Here is a 24,962-nt window from a genome sequence, read left to right on the forward strand (position 1 = left end):
TTTTTCGTCATTAGCTTCTATCCTTTGTTTTGTTTTTGTCTTTTCGTTTATATAGCTGACTCTGTGTTGAATGCCTATGCGATACAATCCCAGTTGTTTCACGTGCTCGTTTTTAAATTTTGACTGAACTACATGCAGCTGGTGACATTGCTGTGTTGCATTTTCTAACTCGTGTGTCGTCACCTCAAGTCCCCTCAAACATCAGAAAATTTGGGAGTCAGTGTATCAACCAGTTGAACGATAGTCAGACTTGAAAATATATGGTGGATGTTTAATTTACAGTTCGACTTTGCCGCTAAGCCGGACAAATATTCAATGTCAGATTAGTATATAGTAAGCCCTAATCACATCGAATCCCGACCAGTTGATAGGAAATCTCTTCCTCCCTATTTTGAGGTCTTCACAGACATCACCAAACGACAAGCCATGGTTTGATCCGGTACGCTCTCACAAATGGGACATATTGGTCTTCACTTCTTTTCGATCTGGCCAGTGATAAAGTGTGCAGGCGTTCTTGGTTGGTTAATAAATTGTAGCAGTACTAAGGTACCCGAACAACTTTGACAGATGGTCTTCCAGGGAGACAATCAACCGCCCAGTCAATCGAAATTCAAAAACAGGTTCTCCATGTTCATCGTAGCTCCAAGATGTCTTAGGTGAGTGATACATAGTGCGAGACCCTAAACACTCACCGAGCCACCCTTTCGGCCAGATTAGGAGTACAGCTTCTACAGAGACGCCTTTGGTCAATTCCGCCGATCTTCCAATTGCTGTTCTCTTGGCAGAGCTCGCCCAAAAAAATTTCTACTCCCCTACACTGCCTGCCTGCTCCTCCGACACCACAATACTACCTGAATACAGTCCACAGTTGAGTACGAACTGACTTGTCATTGTACAGAATCGGAATCAATTTCAAGTTTAACTTGCGTGATATGTACAAAAATGATAGTGACCTCCGTTTAGATATAATCGTACAACTGACCCTGACGAAGCAGCTTGCTTTATGCACTGAGGTCTATCAAGTCTGCAAGCTTGTGTGCAGTCATGTCGGGGTGTCGGGGATTGACACGGCAAGGAAGGGATTCAGGGTGTCTGATTCATCTCAACCGTGAGCTCGTGGTACTTTCTTGGACGATGACATAAAACAAGATACTCACGAAATTAATCCAGTGGACCATTGGAAGATAGGGTCTATTTCTTTTCCTTCATTGTCCAATGGTTTCATAAAACGGAAAACTGCTAGCAGAGACGCTATAGAAATCCACAAGGAAGCATCAGCGAAGTACTTTCCAACACATACTCGGCGCCCAAAGCCGAAAGGAAAGTCGACAGTATCGTCGTTCAATTGTCCATCAGCCATGAAAAATCTCTCTGGTTTGAAGTCATCAGGGTTCGGGTATTGTAGTTCGTCTTTTGACATGGCCCTGTAACAGTCGCCTTAACATAACTCAAGGCTAGCAAGTACCACCACGCACCAGATATTTGCCATGACGATCGCGTCTACATGATGGTTAGCAGCGAAAGTGATGCGATATAGAAAATATCAGACCTTTGGGGATATGATGACCATTGTACACGTCACTATCTGTAGTGTAATGCGGCAAGCCTAATTTATCGCATGCAAATGTAAGATCCTGACATACGATACAGGGGATCAACCCACCAAGAGGGAACACTGGATGCCATCTAAGGGTCTCGCGCAAGACTGCTTCCACATATGGCAATGAAGACCGGTCTTCAAAGGTAGGAAGTTGGTCGCCTATAACTGCATCAATCTCATCTTGTGCACGTTTCTGTACATCTGGATAGAGCATCATTGCAAGAACAAAGACAGTAATCGTTGATGCAGTCTGATTATCCGTCAGTTCGTGGGAAACACGTCAATGTAGAACAGTGGGACCAACCGTTTCAACTCCAGCTAGATACGAGCATGTGTTAGTAGTGTCACTCAGGAAATGAATCGTATCATACCAATGAATGCTGTAGCAGAAGACGACTTCAACGCAAGCTCGAACTCGTCCGCATTACCGCGCGTGTCTAACCGCTTAAAAGACTCCGAGATCATACACTGATTCGAAGTTGCAGTCATCTGCACCTCATGTCAATGGGATTGATTCTTATTCGGGGCATAAATGCTTACTGCGCGTTCTCGTGCATAGTGGAACGGGATGTTGACCATGGCTGCAGCATTCTTTTGTGATTGGATAGCGAGTCTTTTAAAACTCGCGCCGGGAAACCAAGAGGGCAGTCTTAGCACTACGCTAAGTCAGAGATGAATTTCTGGAAAGGTAGACTAATAAAAACTCACGAAACGGAAATGTCTCCAGGATAGCTGAAGTCTTGGGGCTTGCCATTTCCAAAAACACTTTGATCGCCTTTTCAGCGGTAAGTAAAAGTGGGTCGTCGTTCAGCTTGGCCTCGTAATCGTATACAGCAGACATGATGACGGAAGAGGCGAAGCTAGGGTTACCACATTTTGTAATTAAGCTTGCTAAAGGCTAAACTATCACTTACAATTCGATGTGGCGCTGGTAGCGTTCAGGGGATTCTATGATGCCCTGTAACAACTGACGAGCTTTGCGAAGTTGAAGAGGTAAGTAATCTTTTGCTGCTTCGGGTCGGAATGATTGATGGAAAATTCGTCGATGTAATCTCCATTCATCAGAATACCTTAACTGGGCACTGTTAAACTCAGATCCGATCCTATAAGAGTGTCAGATGTGTATATAGCATGCTGAATATTGATTCCCTTACGCCTTTATGGTAGAGAGTGGTGGCCTGTCAGAATATATACTAGAGCGATGCTCCAACAGTGCTTTGGCAACTTCCTGTGATTGTAGAACAATAATTTGCCGTCCGAACAGCCTACAATAGATGACGTCCCCTTAAAAAAAGTAAGAAGGATTTTTTTTGTGGAAAATTGATGGACTCTACCGCGTGTCGATGCCCACTGAGTGAAGCTAATCCATGGCTGACTGCCGTTGAGATCGAGCAGGTTACCTAGCACCGGCAAGCCCTTGGGTCCAGGGGGAAAGGAGAGATTGGATGAACTTTTTCGTCGAGCTTGGTGAACGACTAGAAAGAGGCATGTGATGGCAAATATAACCTGAAAGATCATGAGAGAGGGGGACATCTCAAGCGATGGTAAAGATCCACACCTCACAAGCAGCTTAAGTATCTTCGAGGCATCCTATCTGAGTCTAGACAAAAAGTTGCCGCCGTTAATACTATACCTGAAACCATTAATGAAATGACCGGATCTCACTATGTCAAGTCTCATAAAGAGTTTTTCTGATCTGTAACCGGTGGTTCTGTGGGTCAACGTTCAGAAACGGATGGCGGCGACTTTAGATACGATTATGCACACTTGTATTAAAACAGATACGTCAGCGACAATGACACCCGCCTCCCACGAGACATCCCTGCGAGTCGTTGCAGTGGTTCTGCTGTTAACCGTCTGAGCTTTGGCTTGACACTTCATCAAAAGAACGAATCACTACTTACGATTACCAAATTAAACACGAATAGCAGATTGGCAGATGAAAACCGAAATCTCGGCAAAGTAGATGTGTGTGGAGAAAGAGGAGACTCGGAAACCCGTGATACTATCGGTTGCTCAACTTCAAACCGAACTATTCTGAATCGAGTAGTGAGACCTGCAAGGTTTGTCTCAGGCCGCCACAACCGAGTACTGCTCTATTCCTCACAGGCTTCAAGTACCAATTATGTGTAGAGTTATAGCTCGATTTTCTGCGACTGGAATATTTAGAAGTCTGATTGATGTTTACTCTAGCATTACGGGCGTACCTGTAAATTCATGTCGCATTCTCAACTCTCTCTTGATTGTAGACCGACACTGGAGCAGCATGGGCTGACCCTGGCTTGGTGAAACATGGACGTCAGCACCGTAGAAATACTGTAGGTCCGTGTCATCTCCGCGTTTAGTTCGCCTTGGACAGCCCTGTAGTGCATTTTAGCTGTCGCAGCAGCGCCACGGACCGCGTCATGATTGAACAGTCTAAGCTTAAAGACACATGAGCTTTATTAGCTATACATATGACCGTCATCAGAAACACTGTCGCTGTATGCAGGGTCGATCTCACCTGTTCCGGGAGAATGTCTATCATCATGTCACTTTCCAAGATATGGTTTTCCAAATCCACCTGCAATGAGACCGAGCATGGTACTAGACTGAAAAATTTGAAACGCTGCTATGCCATTCTCATCACTGAAACTGTTTACTAAAGACTCACCCTGGAATTGGATCCGAGAGACATAGTAGGGCCATTTGATTGGAAATATGATATTAGATGTGTTGCGAGGCCATAATTCGTATAATCCAGAGGCAGATCAGGCATAGCTACTGCTGCTTACCATCACTCTACCACTAGGCCAAGGTTGGCTCATGCTACTGGAGTGTTGGTCTGCAAGCAAGGGAATGTTGATACGAATTTAGACCTGTGTACATCGATCGGACTTCTAAATCAGTCACAAGCAAATCGAACCGTCACTCCACTGCAGTAAGTTACTGGTCGATAACCAATCTAAGGCCTCAGGCATCTTTACTTTTTCATCCCCGATGCTGACCAAGGCTCCAGGGCACGATCCCGACATCTTCAGGTTGAAAATACAAATACGCGCATTTTCCATTGCCAGCGAAAACAGCCACTCGAGCACGACCGCGAATGAAGAATGATCATTCATCGGCATTCGTCTGCTAGTGAAGCTCCTACAGGCCATGAGCTTTTATAATCAGATGGGCAGCAGCAATGACTGTTGAGACATGGAAACCTGAAGTATCAGCAATGCGGACTGTACAGCCCAGTGTCTTGAGCGGGGTTAGGCGAAGCTCAAAACGGTGCTCGGACTTTGGAACGTCAGACAGTAAGCCACGCGAGGACGTATCAGGTGTGACCCCGCAAATATACTTTTCTGTTGACAATATCGATTTTCTTGCAGTGAAGAACTGTCGCTATCAGATTCATCACCTTTCTACGGAAGCTTGTCAAACACGCTGCAATCAAAGTCAAAGTTCTTGGTCACCACCTTCTTCGGTGTATGAGCCAACCAGTCTGAAACGAGGAAAGTCTCGCTCTGAAAAGTTTCTGTTGTCAAAAAAAAATGCATGAATTCGGGCTTATTCTTGCCGATTGAATGGAATGAAGTCGACCTTTCGATGCGTATCAGATATCTTGGTCAGATTAGCCTCGTAAGCACCATCAAGAATCTTGAACCTGCAGCTACCACGCTCATCTGCCATCTCCAATACATATATGCGGATCATTTGAACGAAGGAAGTGTCGTGGTCTGTCGAGCGAGGATGGATGAAATCAGGAGCTTACTTTTCATTCAGGGGTTCGAGGCCCGATGTTGTCACCATGACCGGGCTCGAGAGGACTACGCATGATTGTCCACGACAGTTCGTGCTGCTCACTTTCGTTCAGCCTCTTAGAATTTATACTTACGTGCGTAGAGATAGAGACGCAACCATGCAATGACATTTATATTCGGTAAGTCAAAGTTACCGCATGCACCAACACACGCTCATGACTAGTGGATATTAGCGTCTCCCACTACCTTAGGCCTGACTGTGGTCTTCTGATTTCGCGAACGGGTCTTCCTCATCCTGGTTAAGATACATGAGCGCCACGAGAAGTTGAAGTAGTGGAACGCTTGATTCCGTACCTGTTCTTGCTCTTTCTTCTTCAGAATCCCTGTACGCCGCTCGCGCCCATGTTCGACTAGTTCTGGGTTCTTGGTGATCGTTCCCTTGATCTCCTCTTGCAAGCCGCCGAGCTTATCTCCAAGGCCCTATAACGCGACGCGACTTCGTTTAGAAGCTCTGAGAAGTGGTTGATGCGAACTTACTGCTCCCTGTCCGTACAAGGGACCAAGCCCAGTGGCTCCTGCGTGTCTTTGCGGCGGAATTTGACTGTCGTCGGTGATGGTTGGTTGAGTTGGAGCTTCGGTGGAAGCCGTTGTGGGTTGGGTGTTAGTGCCTACGGCAGATGGGTGTGCGGTAGACGAAGACATTGTGCTTTCTCGTAGTTATTAATTATTGGGAAAGTAGATTGTCGTGGCAGTTGGCCTCCAGGTTTTATACTAGCTTCGTGTACCACCATACAATGTCATATTTAATCGTGACGTCAATGGATAACTGTCTGACGTCACTGCTTGGACACCAAGCTTGGTAGTACTCGTTGATGGTGCCATCGAGCATGTACGTATACGGCGAGTCTCTACTTTCGCTGCGATAGGACATCGATCGGATCTGGAAGTACATCAAGGGTATACACGACAACAGGACATGCTCCAACTCCATCGGCCCCAAACGAACTCCAAGACGCCATACCTGTCATACACTGATATAACTTGTGGAATCGGAGGATGAGCGTACAACAAAATTAGTCGATTTTAAACTATGTCGTACAAGTACGCGGGTGGTCAAATGAATACTACGATGAATCGCAGGTAGAATTTTCAATCGAAGCCTAGGAAGATATTCTTAGCTAGTGTCGCGCTCAATTGTATATCACAATTATTAAAGTTCATATTGGAGCATCATATCCTGGAGGTATTAGAGCACATTGAAAATGGAGGATGGTGAATTACCACATGATCCTTTTCACGTCATATGATTATGGAGCAACTGCAGAATCGTAGTGAGATGTGATAAATGTGATAATCACTGAAACGATGGACAGCACCGACGTCACTAGATAGATTTATGCATTCATCCACGCCTTTATTGAGTCGGTAATTGAGTATATTCAATGACTAACGTTGATGAGGATTATATACTGTGTGATGATGTCGTCAATGCTAAGTGAAACCGTGAGTGACTATAAAGCTGTTATCGTAGGTGAGGAACGGATAGCAAAGGGTGCAAAACAGATTAAGCTACTTGAACTGCACCTGCAGCAGAAGAAACCACCTTGGCGCCTTGTATAGCACGAGCGACAACGCCTACGGGACCTCCATGACCACCGGTAGTGAAACGCTTAAGGCCACGAACAATTGGCTCGACGACGACAACGCCAGTTCCATGCTCAATCTTATCAATAACATCGCCAGTCTTCAAACCACCTGCTGAAGCGATACTGGTACCCGCAACATGCTTCGATGGTACGTTAAGCCCGCGAGGAGAAGACTTGAGACCTTCGGTACTTTCAGTTGAACCACTAGTGCCAGGAATAGTAGCTCCGCCTTGTTGCTCAGAGCTAGCGGTAGCGTCTTCGGACATAGGAATGCATGTGTCCGAAGCAGGAGAAACGTAGTAGCCCTTTGCGCACTCTTTCACGATGCAACGCCCGTTACCACAAGTGACAGTGTCAGGAATAACGCCCTTGATTTCCTTGCAATTCACACCGTTGACAGGGTGCGTTTCCGAAAGGACATGCCGCAACACACCCACCACCTATTGATGTGAGGGTCTAGTGATGCAACTGCGATGAGATGACTTACAAGTTGTAGGATCGGTTGTAACATCGACGCACTTCCAAGGCTGACCAGTGCTTTTACCAGGGACTCCGCACATGGTGAGGCCATCAGCACAATGGGGATCGTTGTTACGACGAGATGGAGGTGGTTTGATGGGGCAATCCTTGGAAGGAACGCACTGTCCATTACACTCCGTAAGGTAGTCAGGGCATATACAAGACGTGGGTCTTTCTGCAGGGAAAGGTAGGAAGCCATCGGTGCATTCAAAATCGCACGGATTGGAGTCCGTGCAAAGAGCACGAGCGTGATCAGGGTAAGAGCATTGCGCGGCTGTCGGAAGACCTGAGACCTATTACAAGACAGTGTCACCGAATGCAGCTAAGAATACATGCAGAAAATATTACCATGTCGGAGATCAAGGCCTCTACCTTGGCTTGGTCGCCAAGAAGTTGGACAGCTTTCTGTGCGACGGGGTTTGATTCCACGAATTGTTCAACATCTGTAAGGCAAAGGCAAGCTGCGATGTGGCCTGCGACGGTGGCTTTGCCTGATTCAAATGACAGTCAACTCGAGTCTCAGGACGAAAGAACAATGGCGTACCATTGCTATCGACGACGTCGTTAAGAACGAGGTCGGAGTTGAGAGAACCACAGGTAACGGGCACAGTAGTGCGCCTGTAAGGACGATGCAAGTTGGAGAGAGCGAACGTGGCTGATGCAGAGAGGATTGGAATAGCAAATGATGACAGTCTCATGGTAAAGAACGGCTTGGAAAAGAATGTGAGGTAGGATGCAGAAGGTGAGGAAAGTGGGAGGGAAGAAGGGCTTGAGGTTAAAGGACGACAAGATGCCCGTTATATATGCTAGAGCTAGCCACTATAGTATTAAAATACATTCGCTTATGAGGCTCTTCACAAAATTCACTACAAAAGTTACAACATACCTTATGACGTCACGCGTGGTGGCGTAGCGGACTCTTCACAAACAGTCAACGCACACATGGCTGGTAACTTTGAAAGAGCTGGAAACTGCGAGTGCCATTTTGCAAGGCGAATGCATAGTACAAGTTGGATCCAGAGGCAACTGAGAATTCAAAGGGGACGGAGAAATATAATTTGAAATTTCCGAGTCGGAGCTAGTAAATAATTACCGATTCAATAGTGGAGTGCTATATTAGCCTGCACACGGCGTCGTCCAGAGAGGTCCTAGCGCTGGCCGTTGGCCGCGAAGTTTTTTCATACTGTTGCAAGCTCGTGATGGAATCGGAATTATTCGGGACAATCAGTCATCGACGGAGCCCCAGTTGCCCGTATCGTTCCGAACTCAACCGTGGGGCCGTAGCACAGCCATCAGTTCTTCAAGTCACCGGGGCGCTCCCAAGCGTGGGGTCGGAAGATATAAGTACTGCAGGGTTGGACTGTTTTACTCTCCACAGGTCACCGTCGCGGAAAGCAACGAGAGCAAAGTTTAAAGCCCTACACTACTACAACAATGAAGATTGTCACTCAGGAAGAACTCGACGGCCACACCAGTGCTACCATCCGCGGTGCAGCAGAAGGCGCACTTGCCAGCGCAGCTGTCGCTATCCCGACTTCACTGTTGCTTAACCGTCGATGGGCATCCTTCCGAGTACTCCCTCTACCTTTAAAGGTCATGGGTACCGTCATGTTAGTCGCGCCTTGCTTGTGCATCCAGGCTGAAAGGCGTGGTCTAGAATTCGATCGTGCACACTGGTGAGTCCCAATTCTCGAACCGAATATTGCCCTCTAAGCCCTGCCCTGCAGGACTGGCGCAGGTAAAGTAGAACTGGACAGAGAAGCAGCAGAGGAAGAAGCACGATGGAGAGCTTTGACCACTAAAGAAAAAATCGGTGATTGGGCAACCCGACACCAGTACAGCATCATTCTTGGAAGCTGGGCTCTATCAATGGCAGTCGCTGGCGGCATTATCTCTAGGGATAGGTTCGTGGCTTTTCTTGCATCGACGGTCATTCCATGTCTCTGATGTAGACATGCAGACATCAGACGCTACCCCAAAAGATAGTTCAAGTGCGTATGTGGGCACAGGGCTTGACCATTGGCGTCTTAATAGGCGCTGGCATCCTTACGCACAATCAGCGCCAGGCCGCCCTCCAGCGTGTGAGTTCCCAGCTTCGTGTTTCTACATGGTGCAGATACTGATCCCTTCCAGCGGCCGACTGACCACTCATGGCAAGCCTTGGTTCGTGTAATTTCCTTATCGCTGACCCACAATACTCATCATTCTTCTACAGCTCGCAGAGCAAGCAAGAGAGAAGGAGGAAAGAATGGTGCATTTGAACGCTTCAAATGCCTCGCACCCACTATAGAGTGCTCGCACTTGTTATACGGATACAGTCTTATATATCACCTTGCGACCAAGGTTTCTAGAAGTCAGCGCACAATTGCTTCACTTTTTCGTGCCTCGGGTCGATACTTCTCAGTCGGAGATACCTGCTCAGCCGATGCTTGACTCTACCTTTCAAAGTTTGAACTCTATAGAATTCTATATGTAGTGCAGACAGTGACAGCGTCATCCGCAGCTTCTTGTGGGTTTGCTAGTTCGAATATTCCATAATGCTATCTCACATTCAATTGCGACCATGGATAAAACGCAGGCCCAGATCTGATCCAAAGCGGGTATGTTCTTGGCTTGAGATTTGGCATCCACAGGCCTGTAGTAGCGCTGATGCGTGTACGTTCTTTGCTTGACATCTGACACACAGGTCCGTATCGCGTCGTGCTCCTGGTGAGGGGACATCGGAACTATGAAATATGACTTCAGCATAACATCAACTTTCCGAACGCCCTTGTGGCACAATGTGGTTTATGTGCTTCTTATGTCTTGGCGATATGTCGCCCATCGTTGTGAGTATGGTCCCTTCGCGTAGACCGGGATTCAACATACTACCCTATCTATAGGATTAGGCTACAATATGTACATGTACATGTTCTCCCGCTGTCCACGCAAACGAATGGTGACATCGGTAAACACACGACAGGTTGTAGCCTGTTTTAGTATTGTAGCGGCAAGAGAGACTACATCCAAATCTCGTGTAACAATAGCATTGCATAGTATCGACATGAAAGCGAGTATATAAATTAATTATCCTTAGACTTGAGGTTAGTGTCTAAGGACTGAGTCGTCATGTGGGTAAATAGCGTTCAAGGTATAAGTGTCATTATTTCGTTCCTCCTCCCGTAAAAGCACTCCTGCTACCGCCTCCTGCAAAATGTTCCCTTCCAGATGTAGCGACTCAAACCTCCCCACCGCGTTCCCTATTCAAGACTCTGGCATCCGCGTGCGATAGAGCCGGCCCCATTTCGTCCACCAATCCTCCACTGCCTCCCGAGCATCAAAAGCGAAGAAGTCGATATACTCCTCCCATGTGTCACGCAAAAACTCCTCTTCCGCATCGTCCCAGTCAAGCAACGCACGCGCTCTTGCATCTCGTAAACCGTCATCGCGAGCTTGCTGTTCAGGACCCAGGGGCAGGCATACGAAATCTCGTTTCCGTAGTTCAGAAGCTTGCGTTGCGGCGCAACGTGGTTGCCGCAGCTCTTCGTAAGCGGAAAGGAGAACGGACGTATGCAATTTAGCTGCTGGGAGAGAAAAGAGCGTCGATAATGTCATGGCATCCTCTATCGACATTGCAGCATTATGTGACCCGTTGGGCTGCGCAAACCAGCGATCATTAAACGATGTATATAATTTGGAAGAAAACATACATACCATCAATGGGTGGGCGGCCTCACCAACTAGTACTACCCTTCCGCTCTCATGAACCCAATTATCAAAGGGTTCGTAGATAGTATGGCCAGTTGGCGTCATAGTCTGCGCAAATCTTACTAGCTTTTGTATTCTGTTCACCAACATCAGGAATGTCGAGGGAATTGAACCACACACATACCTAGGTTCGAAGCGGTCGAGCTTCAGAAACTTTTCATCCAAAGGTTGTGACCGTGCCCATGAGTGATGTGTTGGCTTGCCATCCGTAGGAACATGCATGACTACAGCATATTCTTTTTTGGATGTCCCGGGATCGATCTTTTGGGAAAGTTAGGCAGTGTTCTATCAAGCATTCGTAACTACTGCACGCACAGTGAGTAGCCCATGCATCGCGCAATCATCACCCAACCATAGTGACCACTAATTCGGCGTTAATATCATGGAAAGATGCGATCATTTATATTCATATTCGTACCTCCGGTGAGATCGTTAATTGAACAAGATCCTTGTGTTGCCGCATCAGGTCTGTGGGCACGGTGATACTAACGATCCGCGTCAGCCGTAAGAAATCTTGATCAGTAAAAGCAGGGCTTACTTCACCGATACGCGCTTATCCAAAACGCCTTTCATTCCTTCAGGACCGACCACCACAGGACGCACGACGCTCCTATAACCATCCGCACCAATAATGACATCCGCAGACAATTTAGCACCCTTGCCCGTGATCACCACGCCCTTCCACGGATCGACCGAGACGACTTCCGTGTTATATCGGAATTGAACGCCGGCACTCTTGGCGAACTCGACAAACATCGCGTGCAGCGCTCCATGCTATCACCAGAAATTACATACTCATCAAAGATCCGGAAATGTCGCATATCGTAGAACGCGGCGAACCTGCATGTATATAAAATCCGCCGCCAACGCTTTCATAAGCTTCTCATGCAGTACGAGAGGGCCGAGTTCTTCCCCAGATTTCCCTGCAAGGAAACGTTTATGAATACCGACGGATAACGGAGGTCTCCTTGCGTATCATTTACCATCCCTGAAAGTGAACCTGTTGGCTTTTATGGAAATGCTGGCGATGGCGGGTCCGAGTCCCCAGTGATTCAACAGGCGCGTCATGTTTGGTGGACATCGTATTCCACCGTGACTCTAGATTGGCGTCTAAAAGTTCATATCGCCTAGGATTCGATGAAATAGATTACATACATTACATCTTCCGTCGCCTTGTTCCACAACTATTACTTGGTGACCCGCTTCTTGTAGCGCATATGCGCAAGCGATGCCTGCGATGCTCCCTCCAACGACTATAAAACGCAGCATCTGCGAAGTCCTTCTGGGGATATTCTGCGATTCCCCGGGCATGACGAAATTTGAGTCCTGCAACGATGAAAAGAGTATTGGGGGCGAGTCCAAGGTAGCAAACGGTTATGTAGCCCAATAGAAGGAAACCTTAAGTCGAAGGCGGTGACCTCGCCACGCGGTGACCCAGTCGAGTTTGGTGGGCGAAAGTGGACTTTGTCGTCCTCGGCAGGTAAAAAAAAAAGATAGTCTCACCAGAAGAAGGGAAGCTGACCCATTAATATATGATTCGCTACGTGCACCACAAAAGAAGATTCACCGGATTCATGATTTTGCTGGTATAAATCTGTGCATTCGTTATCAGTTTTCCATCATCGCACGTAGGTCGGTCGGTCTATTCCAAACCGGTCATCCCACGATGACATCGATTCTTGTTTCCTCGCTGTGCGTATATATACAGGGAAAGTGATTTGTGTTGCCTGCGTGGATCTAGCCAACAACCCGTGACTTGACCCGCAGAATTTAGAAGTCAGCTCGTAGGTTATCAGAATATCAGAATTTTCTTCCTTCTCAAAACGCCTCGGTCTGTCTGGACTGTGGGGAAGCCATATATACCGAGGAGTGGGGGTCATGCGGGTGTAACAGTTGACCGTGCGCTTGTTTTCTTCTTCACAACTATAGTCCGAACCGAGTGATTTACGTAAGATGAAGCGTATGGCTCAAGCACAGCCTTATATGTCCGAGTCAGTCTGGCGCAAACCAATGAGAATACTGACAAACGGATCAAGAGGTGCATCGGAGTGGGCCTTGTACGGTGAGCATCAGAGTTCCGCATGAAGGGTTTAGCCAGGGATGCAACTACTACCCGGGACGGGATCCATTGATTGTATTTGCAACTGTACGACGGAATGTAAAGATGAACATGATCGACTCAAGAGCCTCACGAACCAAATATCAGAGCCATACATCAAACTTGTTGACAATCGACACTGCCTCGCAGGATACCCGTTAAAATCACATAATAATGCTCAAACTTAAGGGCACTGCTCACACATCGGGGTTATCGATCCTATCACCAGATCGACTGGAAGATGATGGGCAGAACTTATTTACAAAATATTTTACATTTATATCTATATATCTTTGGCACGATTGTCAGGGCCCCATCAACAGTAAGAAAATCCTTCAAGATGGCCGCGGGAACAACAGCCCCCTGTAGTGCAAATCTGAAATAGGGGCCATGGCAAAGTGCTCATTAACCAACACTCGGTAGTCCTTTCATGAAGAACAGTATGTCAGGAGACGTCCCACTGTACAACCTTCAAAGGTGAAAAAGCCACGAGCACCTGGCTCTGAGGCTCAAGATCGGCCGCTGGCAGGCTTCGTATTCGAAGTAATATGACCTTCTGTCAACGCGTTTGTGTCGGATGGTGGCGAGATATCAGGGTACAGCTGTAAGATACAATCGTATCAAACATCTAGTTCGCAAGAAACCGCTTACCTTTCCTGGATTGAACAAATTATGGGGATCAAGCGTCTGTTTGATCGTTCTCATGAGGGCTACCGTGCCTTCCCCAAGTTCAGTCAAGAGGTAGTTGCGTTTACCCGTACCAACGCCGTGTTCCCCAGTGCCTAAATCGTCAATTAGATTACGAACACTGACACCTGACTAAAAAGAATACTCACATGTTCCTTCGAGTTCGATGGCCTTGCGATTGATCCTGCTAACTGCTTCTCGTACAAGGGCAAGTTCCGCGTCGTCCGCATAAAGAACGAGGGCATGAAAGTTACCTTCGCGGCATAGCATGAGTAAATACGTACACAAGTTGTGCCAAGGAACGCACCATCACCAACATGACCAGCGATCGGTGCAACTAGACCGAGTTCTTCAAAGTCTTTCTTGGCAGCAGAGATAAGATCGGGTAAGCGTGACACTGGGACGCTAGACAAATATAATCAGTAAACCACACACGGGTGAACAAATGTGATGTCGCAGGGCGCCGGCGGATCAGCAATCCCAAGAACGACATCACTCACTAACCATACGTCAGTCACCCATCCTTTACATCCCGGACGGCATGCAAGGCACGCGAAAAGCGCGTTTCTCCGGTCCTGCCAAATACCCTCGCTTTCCTGCTCGTTTGAAGCAAGTTGGTAGTCGGTCGCACCATGCTTCGCAATCACGCCTTCCACATAGCGTGATGTTTCCTGGATGACATTGTCCGAGCCTTGAAACTTGAAGTAAAGGGTAACTTTCTCTGGCCACTTTCTCGCAGACGTCCCAAATTGGTTTAGCGCCTTGATCGTAAGTTCATCGATGATCTCGACACATTCTGTGGAGAATAGACACGCCACACTTAGCATTTAGCTCCTCTGAAGGGCTTCTGACTTACGCAGTGTTGCGCCATGGTTCAAGATGTCACATACTGCATTGGTTGCACTCCGAATATCAGAGAATTGCGCGACCGCAACAGTGCTTGGCAGAACGGGGGCTAGACGCAATGTAGCTGTAACAGAAGGACATGCCACCAAGGAGCATGAGTAAGTGTGACTAAATACACACGGACACACTCCGCTCACCTTCTGTGATAATTCCAAGGGTGCCTTCTGCACCTATGAACAATTTGGTGACATCAAAACCCGCTGATGACTTGCGGGCGCGCTGTCGCGTCTTAATCACTTCGCCCGACGGAAGTACCACCGTCTTACAAACCTCTTTCGTAAACCAAATGATGCTCTTAGCGTAGCTGAAAAGCTCACTCACGATATTAAGAATCCATTCGCCTTTTGCTGTTCCATATCTGACCGCATTGGCTTGAGCGAGTTTGTCAGATTTCCACGGGTTTCACGAGGTTCTGACTTACTTCCAGAGCACCCGGTCGAGATCATGCCGCCTATCGTGGCACCGCGACCAGGATCAAGCTAGCAGGTCCTTATGACTGCGGAAAAATAATTTGATGTTACTTGGGACATACCGGAAAAAATAACGGAATGCCTGAGAATATGTCAATCAATCTTGTAATACCGGCTACACAGCGACATACCCTTTTCCGCCAGGGTTTCATTCAGATGATTCCAAGTGACCCCAGCTTGGCAAACCACATCTGCATCCGACTCTGAGACCAAACATTACATTAGCGTTGACGGAGATTTAAAATCGTGTAGAATCACCGCCCACCATTAATCGCTATGATCTTGTCGAGACCAGACAGATCTACGCAGATTGATCCAGAGGATGGCTGTAAAATGTAGGAGCACGGTTTAGTCAGAAAAAATTACGATGACACTAGGAGTGTATTTCCGTACAGCAGACAAGTTCCCTTCCAAGCTAGTCCCTCCTGAGTATGGTACGATTGGAACTAGATACTTATTGGATATTTTTACTACCTTTACAACATCTTCGGTGCTTCGAACGTGTACAACAATGGTGTGGGGTGATCCTATGAGATCTTATTGTCTAGAGGTCGAGGAAGACTGAAGAGCAAACTGACCAACAAAGTGAGAGTACGCCGACTGTGCATATGCATACAGTTCACTGGGGTCTGTAGATACAACAGAGCATTCTGGGAATTCGGCCTGCAAGTCTTCAAGGGCCTTGGTACAAATTGCGTACCGGCTCAGAGCCAGTACGAAGAACAGTGGGAGCAACCTTGACGACGGCTTCCGATGTCGGTTTTGGAGAGCCAGCATCTCGAGAGGGTGCCAGGACAAAGAAGAGCGAAGCACCAGCCGGCTATTACAGCGATTGCGACTGCAGATCTAAAGGACTTGATTGTTCTAGCTGTAGCAGTACTATACAATCGACTGGGAGGGGTCTTAATTGGTCGCAAGAAAGAATGGACATTGACACATCTTGTGCTTGCGGGAGAAGCCTTACTCGCTCTAGCAGAAAGACGGAGAAAGACCGATCGCGTAAGTGCCAAGGTCATAACTAGCACATGAGTGGGACACAAGGGAAGAGAACTTGGTATGCTCTTGGGCTGCCATCGGCGGGACTTTAAGAGCGTACAAACAAGGCACTTCGGTTCGCATTCAATTATGTAATTGAATATGTTCAATTGCTTGGAATGAATCTCATCTGGCGCTAACAGGAACGTTGATGATTCTTTTTCAACGCATGCTTCCGTGCTGAACTCTATTAGTGGAATTTCCTGGCATATGCGTTTTGTCATATCGTTTGATTCTCTCACTAGTATGTACCATCATGGCAACCACAACACAATCTGCATTCACCCATGATCATTATTTCTACCAAGATCTACTCAACTGCTAGCGCGGCCGAAGTGATCGAACATCATGCCATGGAGGTCCTCGTCCGCGGATCATGCAATGTTTAACTGAGTACGTAACGACACCTACAAGGTTAAATTACTTCACACGCCACGAAGACAGCTGACAGTCGGACCTCGGCTTCTTCAATCCCTGAGCAAATGGTTTGAGGACACGAATCGTCAGATATCACAATGACAAGCAGGCTTTGCGGTCCAAATATCTCGGCTGATCATCTTTTGGCTCGTCTTGTGTACCTCCTACCCTCAGCATTTTATCGCATACACTTCACCGCACCAAAATCAACTCTCTCCAGCGATTGAAGGCACGGTTTCCCACTGCGCTTCGAGTCATTGATTTTTCATACACTCGAACCTTAGTTGAATCATTTTAAGGCTGACCCACCTCCCCAAGCACGACAACTTGAACAACCTCAGCTAAAGACTGATCGACCAAACTGCAACTTAGTCTGGTTCCTATCCTCACGAACTCGTCAGCACCTAGGGCATACGCATTGCAGGCGTGATCTCTTCCATTGAGAGTTCATCGGGCTTCTGGTGTCTTGTCTTGAGTGTGATTTAACTGCTCGTAAATCTTTACTTTATTTGCTATGTTTCTTTACTCGATTGTTCATGGTTGCAATAGCACATCTATTTGGCCTGAAAATACATCAGTCATCTTCAGCTTCGACGGTGCACACAGCGAAACACGACAGCAGGACAGGCAAGATACATTCCCTTCACTTTGATAGAAACCGCTCCTCCATCGATCGCAACAAACTCTGACACGCCCTCTGTCAATTCGCGTCCGGTAGGTCCCCCATACCTTCTCCAGTTGTGCCTCCGTTGTGTCACTCTCACACTGCTAAAATTATGCTGGTACAACCTGTCAACAAAGCAACCTCTGAATTGTACACGGCGGCAACCCTCAAGGCCTCAAGATATATGCACACCATCGATGCATCGTGCCAGAAAAATGCATCTCCAGAATGTTCCCAGCCGGATAGTGACATAAATTTCCACACAATTTTACACTATCGCTCAAGCCAAAACTTCTCTCAAAACATCTACGATCTTCTCCACCTCCTCGACGGTGTTATAGTGAACAAGCGAGATGCGGACGACCCCGTCATTCACGTCCAGTTTGGGGCGTAGATTGTCAACAAGAGAATACGCGTAAAAGTTGCCGTATCGAATTCCGATCTGTGCAACATGTATGATCGAATATAATAAAATCATTGAAAATCGAACTTACCTCTCCCTTTTTGTCAAATGCTCCAACGATATCCTTGCTCTTGATCGCATTCTGTCCGACGACGACAAAGCTAACAGTGGTGACTCTTGAGAGATCGATCTCGCTTGTCCCCACAATCCGAACACCCCTGTCAAATTGTCTTGCGTCCGTCAAAAAGCCAAGTAAAGGGGCTAGAAGGGTTTGCTCGTGGTTTGCGATTGCGTCGAAAGACGCTGCAAGATCATCTTCTGGGGTCAACGACTTAAGATATGGCACGACTGCCGTTGCACCATACACCAGCTCGTAGCCTTGACCATCGGGTTGCAACTTATATGGCTTGTCGTCCACCTCCAGGAAATGATGTGCGATGGACTTGAGGGATGTCTTCAGAGCCACCGAACGCACATAGAAAGCAGCATTGTGAGCCCCGTACACCTACAAAACAGTGTCAGACGCGAGATCGAAAGGAGTCGCGAGTATCCAAACCTTGTACAAAGAAAACACGCAGTAATCGATATCCCACTGTCGTACGTCCATTTTTCTATGTGGTGCGTACGCAACACAATCAACAGACACTTCGACCTTTCTTGCACCCTGTTCCTTTGCACGCTGGCGAAGTGCCTTGACTGCTTCTTCCACAGGAATCAACGATCCCAAAATATTGGAACATGCGGTGATGGCGGCCAGCCTGGTCCGTGAAGAAACCAGCGGCAACAGTTCTTCGATCTTGTATGCGACTGAGTAAGGGTTTTCCGCAGACACAGGCGTAGGTTTCCAGTATTTGACCACGGCGTTGCGCCGATCAGCCAGACGCGTCCAAGGTCCGTTGTTGGCTAAGACGAGCGTTGAGTTGTTTTTTACAAGGGAATACAAGAAGATAATGTCAGAAACCTTCATGCTCATAGGTAATAATAAATTCATCTCCGGGTTGGATATCATTTTCGAGGGCTCTAGCGATGTTCTCCAAAATCATCGTCGAACTCGGTCCGAACCCGACCTCGTCGATGGAAGCAGCGTTAAACAACTCTGCAACGGTGAAAGAGCCCTCATCCACGCGCTGAGTGCCCATCACGCTGACAAAATAGTCAGCTCCCAACTGTACGTTGGTGTTGGTGAGATAATGTACGATTCCGATCGATGACTCCTTGAGCGGTCTGCGATCCTCCAGCATTATCAGCGTAGATGTACCCTGATTCGAGGGATGGGAAGCAAGCGCGAACTTCGTCGATGTCGAGGAAAGCCATCTGGACAAGGAAGCAGTAGTCCAAAAGAACAGAGAGTGATTGGTGTGAGTATCGCTCGATGATAGGCGTTCCGTTATGTATTCATGCATAATTATATCGATACCCGATGTGAAGGCGTGGCGGGTTCGACCTGATCATGAGGGCTTGAGAACACATGAGCATCAATCTTACTCGAACAAATTTGGGCGGTCCGACGTTTGAAGATGATTGGCGTACCGTAGGTGAACTATACATGTGTGAGAGTCATTGGATGGAGTTCGAAAAGCTTACGTAGCGGTCCGTGCCGGCCCGCCAATTCTGCCACACGCATGACTGACTTCAAAATTGATGTCTTCAGTCTGACTTATGTGGGTTTATAGATATGCATATGGCCAGGTATTTTTCAGTTAGTAAATACATTTATTTTGAAGTGTTCTAACACATTTTCATCACCTTCTAGTACTTTGCTGATGCGTCACGACAATCTTCATCTGAAGATTTGAACTTGCACCAAGTTATTCTAGAGTGTACTGAAGCCGCTCAGCGAAAATTTTGGTGAGTAATTCCAGACTTCCTGCTTTATTGCAGATCCATGTCTTCTCTCTGCTCCAGGCTCGTCTCGGCGCTTTTCACAATTTTTAGCCTTTTCGGACTTGCCTCGCCCTCTGAAACATCTGCCGTCCCTTCCTGCATCTTCTCGCACACCCCTCCACCCTCTTTGAATATTCTTGCAGCGAGATAAAGTTGGTCAAACTACCAGCTTGTTGGGATGCGATGCTGCATCAAGTCATGGTGCGCGTCTTCCTCTCTATTTGCCTTTCTCTCCGCTGTCGCAATATAGGTCAGTCGTTGGTATTGGTATGTACATACCTTCGCTTGTTTCATCATATCCTTATATGCGTATTTTAAAACAACTGATTCGTTATTCGTGTGTTAGCATTCGGTATGGCGGTCGTGTCAAAATCATCACCCACTTCTGGATGCGCTTACTGACCATTTTCTTCAGGCCTCATAGGAAACCATGATTCTTATAAATGAATTTATCTTAGCGCTGCAGGTCCATGCCAGTGTAGGCACAGTAGATAAGTCTCTTTATACCCCGTTGGTTTATTGTATCGCAAAAAAATTGAAATATCGTTGCATGGACCAGATACAAGGCCTTGAGAATTTTTAAAATGGATGCATGTGAATTTTAGCAGCGTAATACGTAGTATTTCGTGCATTGTGATACCGTCGCGCAGGGTTTTGAGCTTCGGAATAATGACCCAGTCACGGACTACATCAGCAGAATTTCCTAGGGTTGAGATCTCAGATCTCAAACGTCACTCGCCCTGACTCGGATCACCACTCAGTCAAATCAACACTACTGACCTAACTTTGTTGAAAGTGATCATATCCTTCGATGACAGCGATGGAGATATCAGATAAGTCTTGCTCAGCAGTTATAGGCGGATAGACCAACTGGAAAGGCAGACTTACCCGCCTACTAGTGAGGCTTCTCTGCAGTTTGAAGTTTATGAAAATTTGGACTGACCTTTGTAACTGCCCGGCGTTGATTCTCGATGGTACTACCTTCTTGATCGCTACTCGTGTGCTGACTCTGTTAACGTTGTCACTATCGGAGTCGGCCAGAAACTACCGATAGTGTACAACTTTGCATTGAGAACGTACTTGTGACACATTTTATAGCAATGCTCCTGTCGATCCCTGTAGCCATAGCGTTCTGCTAGGGACGTTCGACACGAAACCCACCCCATCGCATTGTTGTGCGCACCACGCTACAGTCGATCCCTGAGCCAATTCGAAAGTAATTGTATGGATTCTTTTCTTCAAGGAAAGTTACAACATCGCACGAAATAAGTAGGATGTCGTCTATCACTCGCATGTATACCATGTCATAAAAAGTTCATTGCTTTATCATATATCGTTTCACATAATTTCATCTCCTTGACACCACGGACATGCCATTAGCTGGTCAAGAAACCGCAATTCACTGGACCTCATCTTCCAGATATAGTCCTCCTGCTTAGACTGAAGGTGGTGCTGAATACGAATATATCAGCGGGACTGGCAACTGCACTAGATATCACATACGCAGGCGGTGCTGGAAAACCACTTGAACAATCGTGTGGATTAACTCTTCCTTCTTCCGAGAGTGTTTGGTCGACCCTGGTATCCAGCGAGAAAAGCCTGCTTCATATGTGTGAACAGCAGAACTCAGAGCTTCCCTGACGGCCGCTGCATTGGGAGATGCCATGTACTGCTGGAGAGCAACACGAACAGGGTAAACTGACACCTGCTCCATTCTAAAGTGTTGCTGGTCCCAAAGATGAAAAGCGTTTTCGAAGATGATAACGGCAGCTTATGATCAATTAATCAGCAAATTCATTACAATTTAGCGTAACATCTCACCAGAACCAAGCTGCACAATGCGCTCTAACGCTGACGACCCAGAGGACTAGCAAACATTTGAAATGAGAATTGTGTAGACAAGATGTGAGCAATGGGACATGCCAAAGATCGCAACGTGGACCACATTTCATCTTCTTCGGGCCGGTAACACTGATGAATTATGATTAAAAGACAGAAATAGTTAAGGGTAAATCTACTTGCATACTGTGATGATCAACACATCGGTACTCGAGCTCGACAGAGGATCGACACACTCACATACTGTCAAGGGATCGGCGACGTGTTCGGTCAGCGAGGCTCGAGCTCGACAGAGGATCGACACACTCACACGCTGTCAAGGGATCGGCGACGTGTTCGGTCAGCGAGGCTCGAGCTCGACAGAGGATCGACACACTCACACCCTGTCAAGGGATCGGCGACGTGTTCGGTCAGCGAGGCTCGAGCTCGACAGAGGATCGACACACTCACACCCTGTCAAGGGATCAGCGACGTGTTCGGTCAGCGAGGCTCGAGCTCGACAGAGGATCGACACACTCACATACCTGTCAAGGGATCGGCGACGTGTTCGGTCAGCGAGGCTCGAGCTCGACAGAGGATCGACACACTCACCAACTGTCAAGGGATCGGCGACGTGTTCGGTCAGCGAGGCTCGAGCTCGACAGAGGATCGACACACTCACAATACTGTCAAGGGATCGGCGACGTGTTCGGTCAGCGAGGCTCGAGCTCGACAGAGGGTCGACACACTCACATACTGTCAAGGGATCGGCGACGTGTTCGGTCAGCGAGGCTCGATCTCGACAGAGGATCGACACACTCACCATACTGTCAAGGGATCGGCGACGTGTTCGGTCAGCGAGGCTCGAGCTCGACAGAGGGTCGACACACTCACATACTGTCAAGGGATCGGCGACGTGTTCGGTCAGCGAGGCTCGAGCTCGACAGAGGATCGACACACTCACCAACTGTCAAGGGATCGGCGACGTGTTCGGTCAGCGAGGCTCGAGCTCGACAGAGGATCGACACACTCACATACTGTCAAGGGATCGGCGACGTGTTCGGTCAGCGAGGCTCGAGCTCGACAGAGGATCGACACACTCACATACTGTCAAGGGATCGGCGACGTGTTCGGTCAGCGAGGCTCGAGCTCGACAGAGGATCGACACACTCACAAACTGTCAAGGGATCGGCGACGTGTTCGGTCAGCGAGGCTCGAGCTCGACAGAGGATCGACACACTCACATACTGTCAAGGGATCAGCGACGTGTTCGGTCAGCGAGGCTCGAGCTCGACAGAGGATCGACACACTCACATACTGTCAAGGGATCGGCGACGTGTTCGGTCAGCGAGGCTCGAGCTCGACAGAGGGTCGACACACTCACATCCTGTCAAGGGATCGGCGACGTGTTCAGTCAGCGAGGCTCGAGCTCGACAGAGGGTCGACACACTCACATCCTGTCAAGGGATCGGCGACGTGTTCGGTCAGCGAGGCTCGAGCTCGACAGAGGATCGACACACTCACCAACTGTCAAGGGATCGGCGACGTGTTCGGTCAGCGAGGCTCGAGCTCGACAGAGGATCGACACACTCACCAACTGTCAAGGGATCGGCGACGTGTTCGGTCAGCGAGGCTCGAGCTCGACAGAGGGTCGACACACTCACATCCTGTCAAGGGATCGGCGACGTGTTCGGTCAGCGAGGCTCGAGCTCGACAGAGGATCGACACACTCACCAACTGTCAAGGGATCGGCGACGTGTTCGGTCAGCGAGGCTCGAGCTCGACAGAGGATCGACACACTCACATCCTGTCAAGTGATTAGGTGTGGGTTAGATCAGCACGCTGACAGATGATAAGACATCATTACTGCCTACATGTAAGCGTCCAATATGAATGAAGAGTTTGTAAATATTCCTACATTCTCACTGAAGCACGTGGAAACCATAAACCCAAGTCATTTACAATCTTGCGGTCGAATGTCCCAGATATGCGCGACGAGATTGTCTTCAAGAAGTCAAGATGCCGTGCCAGTGATCTCAATACACAGTGAGTTATTTCTCGCCACAGATAAGTGAGGTTTGAGGACTTACATTTCGACTGCAAATCTCATGCAGAACTCCAAACTGGTCCGCTGGGTCGAGACAAACATCTGTTTGAGTGTATCATCATCCAGAGTCTCAGCTGTGCGTTCGATAAGTAGCCCGCAGTCTGCATCGTCCTTATCCATGTCTAAATGTCAGAGAGCAATGATAAACAGTAAATAGGTTACTAGCAACTCGAGAATCAGCCGACTTACCAGGCAGGCAGATGTGACATCTTGGAGGAGAGTGGTTGCCTTTGCGGTTGTACAAAAGCTTTACTTGTGGCCCATTGGCGAAGGCTTCTTTAGCATGCTGCGAAGCCAGCGCTTGAGCGTCTCTTCTGGATACTCCCTGATTTATCAGCTCTGCAAATTCATCGTCGTAGAGGGCATCGAATTTAGTGAACAATACTATTACTGCAACTGAGCATCGGAAATGAGTCAATGTTACACAAAGGCAGATACGAAGGCTTACTGTCTCTGGTGTCGCACTGAGAGAAAAACTTAACTTCTGCGTCTGTGAAAGACCTGCCGTCCTCATCCATCGGAATGCAGTACCTATGCCAAACATGTGAGATGACGCACGCCAAAAAATAATCGACCAATTACCATATGATATGAATTCGATCGCTCAACTTGGGCTTCTTAGAACGACTTGCGATGAAAGCCTTCATCTTATCAAATTCGGACTGGCCTCCTGCCTCGAACCCGCGGGAGTCGTGAAAGACGAATCCTGGGTTGCTTCGAAACACCATTTCATTCTCTATGTCGTGCTCTCCGCGCTGAAAACTCGGTCAAGTGAATTTACTAACAACAAAGTACATGCCCCACCTCTCTAGATGCCATCAACACAGCGAGATCGATCTAATTACCAATGTCCATCAGTCAATTTATGATCGTCGCAGTAGTACTGCTGGTATCATGGACCACACCTTTTCCCCGGCGCTGTTGTATATTTCTGGGTTCTCCTTTGTATTACAAAGCCTCTTGAGGATGGTGGTTTTTCCTGCGTTCGCTCTTCCGATAATAAGGACCCGGAAGCGGTCGAGTTTCTGTCTTATCTGTGAAGCATCCATGATGGAGTTGAGGGTACCAGCGTGTGAACTCTTCGAGTGCCCTCCAGGGTACGTAGTAAGACGATTAGGAATATCTTCCTAGGCTTCGATTGGCTAGGACAGACCCTGTGACGAGGCACTGCTTGAAGTTAATTATAATGCGGCTGCCGAGTAGTATTACCGACGCGCAAATGTACATTAG

The 24,962-nt window shown here is 47.7% G+C and overlaps 11 protein-coding genes across 11 annotated transcripts; 2 read left to right on the top strand and 9 right to left on the bottom strand.

The window, feature by feature from the left end:
* Positions 1 to 878: 878 nt before the first annotated feature.
* On the bottom strand, positions 879 to 3,637 carry EDB93DRAFT_1182265 (cytochrome P450). Its single transcript, XM_041450685.1, is given in 17 exon segments — positions 879 to 1,092; positions 1,158 to 1,424; positions 1,476 to 1,500; positions 1,550 to 1,606; positions 1,664 to 1,850; positions 1,905 to 1,918; positions 1,972 to 2,089; positions 2,141 to 2,256; positions 2,309 to 2,460; positions 2,496 to 2,497; positions 2,517 to 2,703; positions 2,755 to 2,884; positions 2,935 to 3,050; positions 3,164 to 3,200; positions 3,266 to 3,311; positions 3,368 to 3,446; positions 3,505 to 3,637. 14 exon segments carry the CDS (start codon positions 3,187 to 3,189, stop codon positions 1,002 to 1,004), a joined length of 1,488 nt encoding a protein of 495 aa, XP_041301749.1. The 5' UTR covers positions 3,190 to 3,200; positions 3,266 to 3,311; positions 3,368 to 3,446; positions 3,505 to 3,637; the 3' UTR covers positions 879 to 1,001.
* Positions 3,638 to 4,729: 1,092 nt separating this feature from the next.
* EDB93DRAFT_1095453 (uncharacterized protein) lies at positions 4,730 to 5,163 on the bottom strand (the record flags this gene model as incomplete). The annotated part of the gene is made up of 2 exons (XM_041446689.1): positions 4,730 to 4,952; positions 4,997 to 5,163. Coding segments are annotated over 2 exons (390 nt in total), but the record flags the coding sequence as incomplete, so codon positions are not given.
* Positions 5,164 to 5,353: 190 nt separating this feature from the next.
* EDB93DRAFT_114613 (uncharacterized protein) lies at positions 5,354 to 6,150 on the bottom strand. Its single transcript, XM_041449488.1, has 3 exons — positions 5,869 to 6,150; positions 5,686 to 5,811; positions 5,354 to 5,626 (listed from the first exon to the last, which is right to left on the bottom strand). Exons 1-3 carry the CDS (start codon positions 6,031 to 6,033, stop codon positions 5,579 to 5,581), a joined length of 339 nt encoding a protein of 112 aa, XP_041301751.1. The 5' UTR covers positions 6,034 to 6,150; the 3' UTR covers positions 5,354 to 5,578.
* A 1,180-nt stretch (positions 6,151 to 7,330) lies between these two features.
* Positions 7,331 to 8,444, bottom strand: EDB93DRAFT_115041 (uncharacterized protein). Its single transcript, XM_041449671.1, has 5 exons — positions 8,383 to 8,444; positions 8,041 to 8,315; positions 7,845 to 7,969; positions 7,497 to 7,789; positions 7,331 to 7,433 (listed from the first exon to the last, which is right to left on the bottom strand). Exons 2-5 carry the CDS (start codon positions 8,192 to 8,194, stop codon positions 7,418 to 7,420), a joined length of 588 nt encoding a protein of 195 aa, XP_041301752.1. The 5' UTR covers positions 8,195 to 8,315; positions 8,383 to 8,444; the 3' UTR covers positions 7,331 to 7,417.
* A 333-nt stretch (positions 8,445 to 8,777) lies between these two features.
* EDB93DRAFT_1182289 (uncharacterized protein) lies at positions 8,778 to 10,087 on the top strand. The gene is made up of 5 exons (XM_041450686.1): positions 8,778 to 9,172; positions 9,224 to 9,400; positions 9,457 to 9,577; positions 9,630 to 9,659; positions 9,712 to 10,087. The coding sequence occupies exons 1-5, from the start codon at positions 8,931 to 8,933 to the stop codon at positions 9,784 to 9,786; spliced, it is 645 nt and encodes a 214-aa protein (XP_041301753.1). The 5' UTR covers positions 8,778 to 8,930; the 3' UTR covers positions 9,787 to 10,087.
* A 652-nt stretch (positions 10,088 to 10,739) lies between these two features.
* Positions 10,740 to 12,554, bottom strand: EDB93DRAFT_1256219 (uncharacterized protein; the record flags this gene model as incomplete). The annotated part of the gene is made up of 9 exons (XM_041453912.1): positions 10,740 to 11,132; positions 11,190 to 11,319; positions 11,368 to 11,504; positions 11,559 to 11,606; positions 11,662 to 11,728; positions 11,782 to 12,017; positions 12,084 to 12,166; positions 12,227 to 12,341; positions 12,399 to 12,554. The coding sequence occupies 9 exons, from the start codon at positions 12,552 to 12,554 to the stop codon at positions 10,740 to 10,742; spliced, it is 1,365 nt and encodes a 454-aa protein (XP_041301754.1).
* Positions 12,555 to 13,932: 1,378 nt separating this feature from the next.
* On the bottom strand, positions 13,933 to 16,181 carry EDB93DRAFT_1095433 (FAD-linked oxidase-like protein; the record flags this gene model as incomplete). Its single annotated transcript, XM_041446688.1, has 13 exons — positions 13,933 to 14,123; positions 14,178 to 14,282; positions 14,336 to 14,433; positions 14,533 to 14,824; positions 14,885 to 14,998; positions 15,072 to 15,195; positions 15,256 to 15,305; positions 15,356 to 15,413; positions 15,467 to 15,486; positions 15,536 to 15,607; positions 15,670 to 15,730; positions 15,798 to 15,940; positions 15,983 to 16,181. The coding sequence occupies 13 exons, from the start codon at positions 16,179 to 16,181 to the stop codon at positions 13,933 to 13,935; spliced, it is 1,527 nt and encodes a 508-aa protein (XP_041301755.1).
* Positions 16,182 to 17,728: 1,547 nt separating this feature from the next.
* On the bottom strand, positions 17,729 to 19,487 carry EDB93DRAFT_1182302 (pyridoxal phosphate-dependent transferase). The gene is made up of 6 exons (XM_041450687.1): positions 19,120 to 19,487; positions 18,885 to 19,082; positions 18,480 to 18,826; positions 18,015 to 18,428; positions 17,795 to 17,962; positions 17,729 to 17,756 (listed from the first exon to the last, which is right to left on the bottom strand). The coding sequence occupies exons 1-5, from the start codon at positions 19,235 to 19,237 to the stop codon at positions 17,801 to 17,803; spliced, it is 1,239 nt and encodes a 412-aa protein (XP_041301756.1). The 5' UTR covers positions 19,238 to 19,487; the 3' UTR covers positions 17,729 to 17,756; positions 17,795 to 17,800.
* Positions 19,488 to 21,242: 1,755 nt separating this feature from the next.
* Positions 21,243 to 21,521, bottom strand: EDB93DRAFT_1256222 (uncharacterized protein; the record flags this gene model as incomplete). Its single annotated transcript, XM_041453913.1, has 2 exons — positions 21,243 to 21,259; positions 21,311 to 21,521. 2 exons carry the CDS (start codon positions 21,519 to 21,521, stop codon positions 21,243 to 21,245), a joined length of 228 nt encoding a protein of 75 aa, XP_041301757.1.
* Positions 21,522 to 21,837: 316 nt separating this feature from the next.
* EDB93DRAFT_1332260 (uncharacterized protein) lies at positions 21,838 to 23,447 on the top strand (the record flags this gene model as incomplete). The annotated part of the gene is made up of 21 exons (XM_041455241.1): positions 21,838 to 21,985; positions 22,038 to 22,055; positions 22,108 to 22,125; positions 22,179 to 22,196; positions 22,249 to 22,266; positions 22,320 to 22,337; positions 22,390 to 22,407; positions 22,461 to 22,478; positions 22,531 to 22,548; positions 22,601 to 22,618; positions 22,671 to 22,688; positions 22,741 to 22,758; positions 22,811 to 22,828; positions 22,881 to 22,898; positions 22,951 to 22,968; positions 23,021 to 23,038; positions 23,091 to 23,108; positions 23,161 to 23,178; positions 23,231 to 23,248; positions 23,301 to 23,318; positions 23,371 to 23,447. 21 exons carry the CDS (start codon positions 21,838 to 21,840, stop codon positions 23,445 to 23,447), a joined length of 567 nt encoding a protein of 188 aa, XP_041301758.1.
* A 92-nt stretch (positions 23,448 to 23,539) lies between these two features.
* On the bottom strand, positions 23,540 to 24,781 carry EDB93DRAFT_1256224 (uncharacterized protein; the record flags this gene model as incomplete). The annotated part of the gene is made up of 7 exons (XM_041453914.1): positions 23,540 to 23,660; positions 23,716 to 23,854; positions 23,922 to 24,128; positions 24,181 to 24,263; positions 24,315 to 24,487; positions 24,537 to 24,569; positions 24,638 to 24,781. The coding sequence occupies 7 exons, from the start codon at positions 24,779 to 24,781 to the stop codon at positions 23,540 to 23,542; spliced, it is 900 nt and encodes a 299-aa protein (XP_041301759.1).
* Positions 24,782 to 24,962: the final 181 nt, after the last annotated feature.

Source organism: Suillus bovinus (assembly GCF_016758785.1).
Source record: "Suillus bovinus strain UH-Sbo-P2 chromosome Unknown EDB93scaffold_115, whole genome shotgun sequence".
In the NCBI taxonomy this organism is placed as follows: domain Eukaryota; kingdom Fungi; phylum Basidiomycota; class Agaricomycetes; order Boletales; family Suillaceae; genus Suillus; species Suillus bovinus.

What these genes read in the sequence shown, in the direction of transcription:
- EDB93DRAFT_1182265 (XM_041450685.1), bottom strand. Translation starts at nt 3,189, where the DNA reads ATGCCTCGAAGATACTTAAGCTGCTT. An exon ending in CCACTCTCTACCATAAAGGC is followed by an intron (nt 2,704 to 2,754) that starts GTAAGGGAATCA and finishes ACACTCTTATAG; the next exon opens with GATCGGATCTGAGTTTAACA. An exon ending in ATCGTCATGGCAAATATCTG is followed by an intron (nt 1,425 to 1,475) that starts GTGCGTGGTGGT and finishes CGACTGTTACAG; the next exon opens with GGCCATGTCAAAAGACGAAC.
- EDB93DRAFT_114613 (XM_041449488.1), bottom strand. Translation starts at nt 6,033, where the DNA reads ATGTCTTCGTCTACCGCACACCCATCTGCCGTAGGCACTAACACCCAA. An exon ending in CCTTGTACGGACAGGGAGCA is followed by an intron (nt 5,812 to 5,868) that starts GTAAGTTCGCAT and finishes GTCGCGTTATAG; the next exon opens with GGCCTTGGAGATAAGCTCGG. An exon ending in AGAAGAAAGAGCAAGAACAG is followed by an intron (nt 5,627 to 5,685) that starts GTACGGAATCAA and finishes TATCTTAACCAG; the next exon opens with GATGAGGAAGACCCGTTCGC.
- EDB93DRAFT_115041 (XM_041449671.1), bottom strand. Translation starts at nt 8,194, where the DNA reads ATGAGACTGTCATCATTTGCTATTCCAATCCTCTCTGCATCAGCCACG. An exon ending in CGACGTCGTCGATAGCAATG is followed by an intron (nt 7,970 to 8,040) that starts GTACGCCATTGT and finishes CCACCGTCGCAG; the next exon opens with GCCACATCGCAGCTTGCCTT. An exon ending in AGGCCTTGATCTCCGACATG is followed by an intron (nt 7,790 to 7,844) that starts GTAATATTTTCT and finishes GTCTTGTAATAG; the next exon opens with GTCTCAGGTCTTCCGACAGC.
- EDB93DRAFT_1182289 (XM_041450686.1), top strand. Translation starts at nt 8,931, where the DNA reads ATGAAGATTGTCACTCAGGAAGAACTCGACGGCCACACCAGTGCTACC. An exon ending in GGCATTATCTCTAGGGATAG is followed by an intron (nt 9,401 to 9,456) that starts GTTCGTGGCTTT and finishes GTAGACATGCAG; the next exon opens with ACATCAGACGCTACCCCAAA. An exon ending in ACCACTCATGGCAAGCCTTG is followed by an intron (nt 9,660 to 9,711) that starts GTTCGTGTAATT and finishes ATTCTTCTACAG; the next exon opens with CTCGCAGAGCAAGCAAGAGA.
- EDB93DRAFT_1182302 (XM_041450687.1), bottom strand. Translation starts at nt 19,237, where the DNA reads ATGGCTTTCCTCGACATCGACGAAGTTCGCGCTTGCTTCCCATCCCTC. An exon ending in AGGAGTCATCGATCGGAATC is followed by an intron (nt 19,083 to 19,119) that starts GTACATTATCTC and finishes TACAGTTGGGAG; the next exon opens with CTGACTATTTTGTCAGCGTG. An exon ending in CATTTGACAAAAAGGGAGAG is followed by an intron (nt 17,963 to 18,014) that starts GTAAGTTCGATT and finishes CATGTTGCACAG; the next exon opens with ATCGGAATTCGATACGGCAA.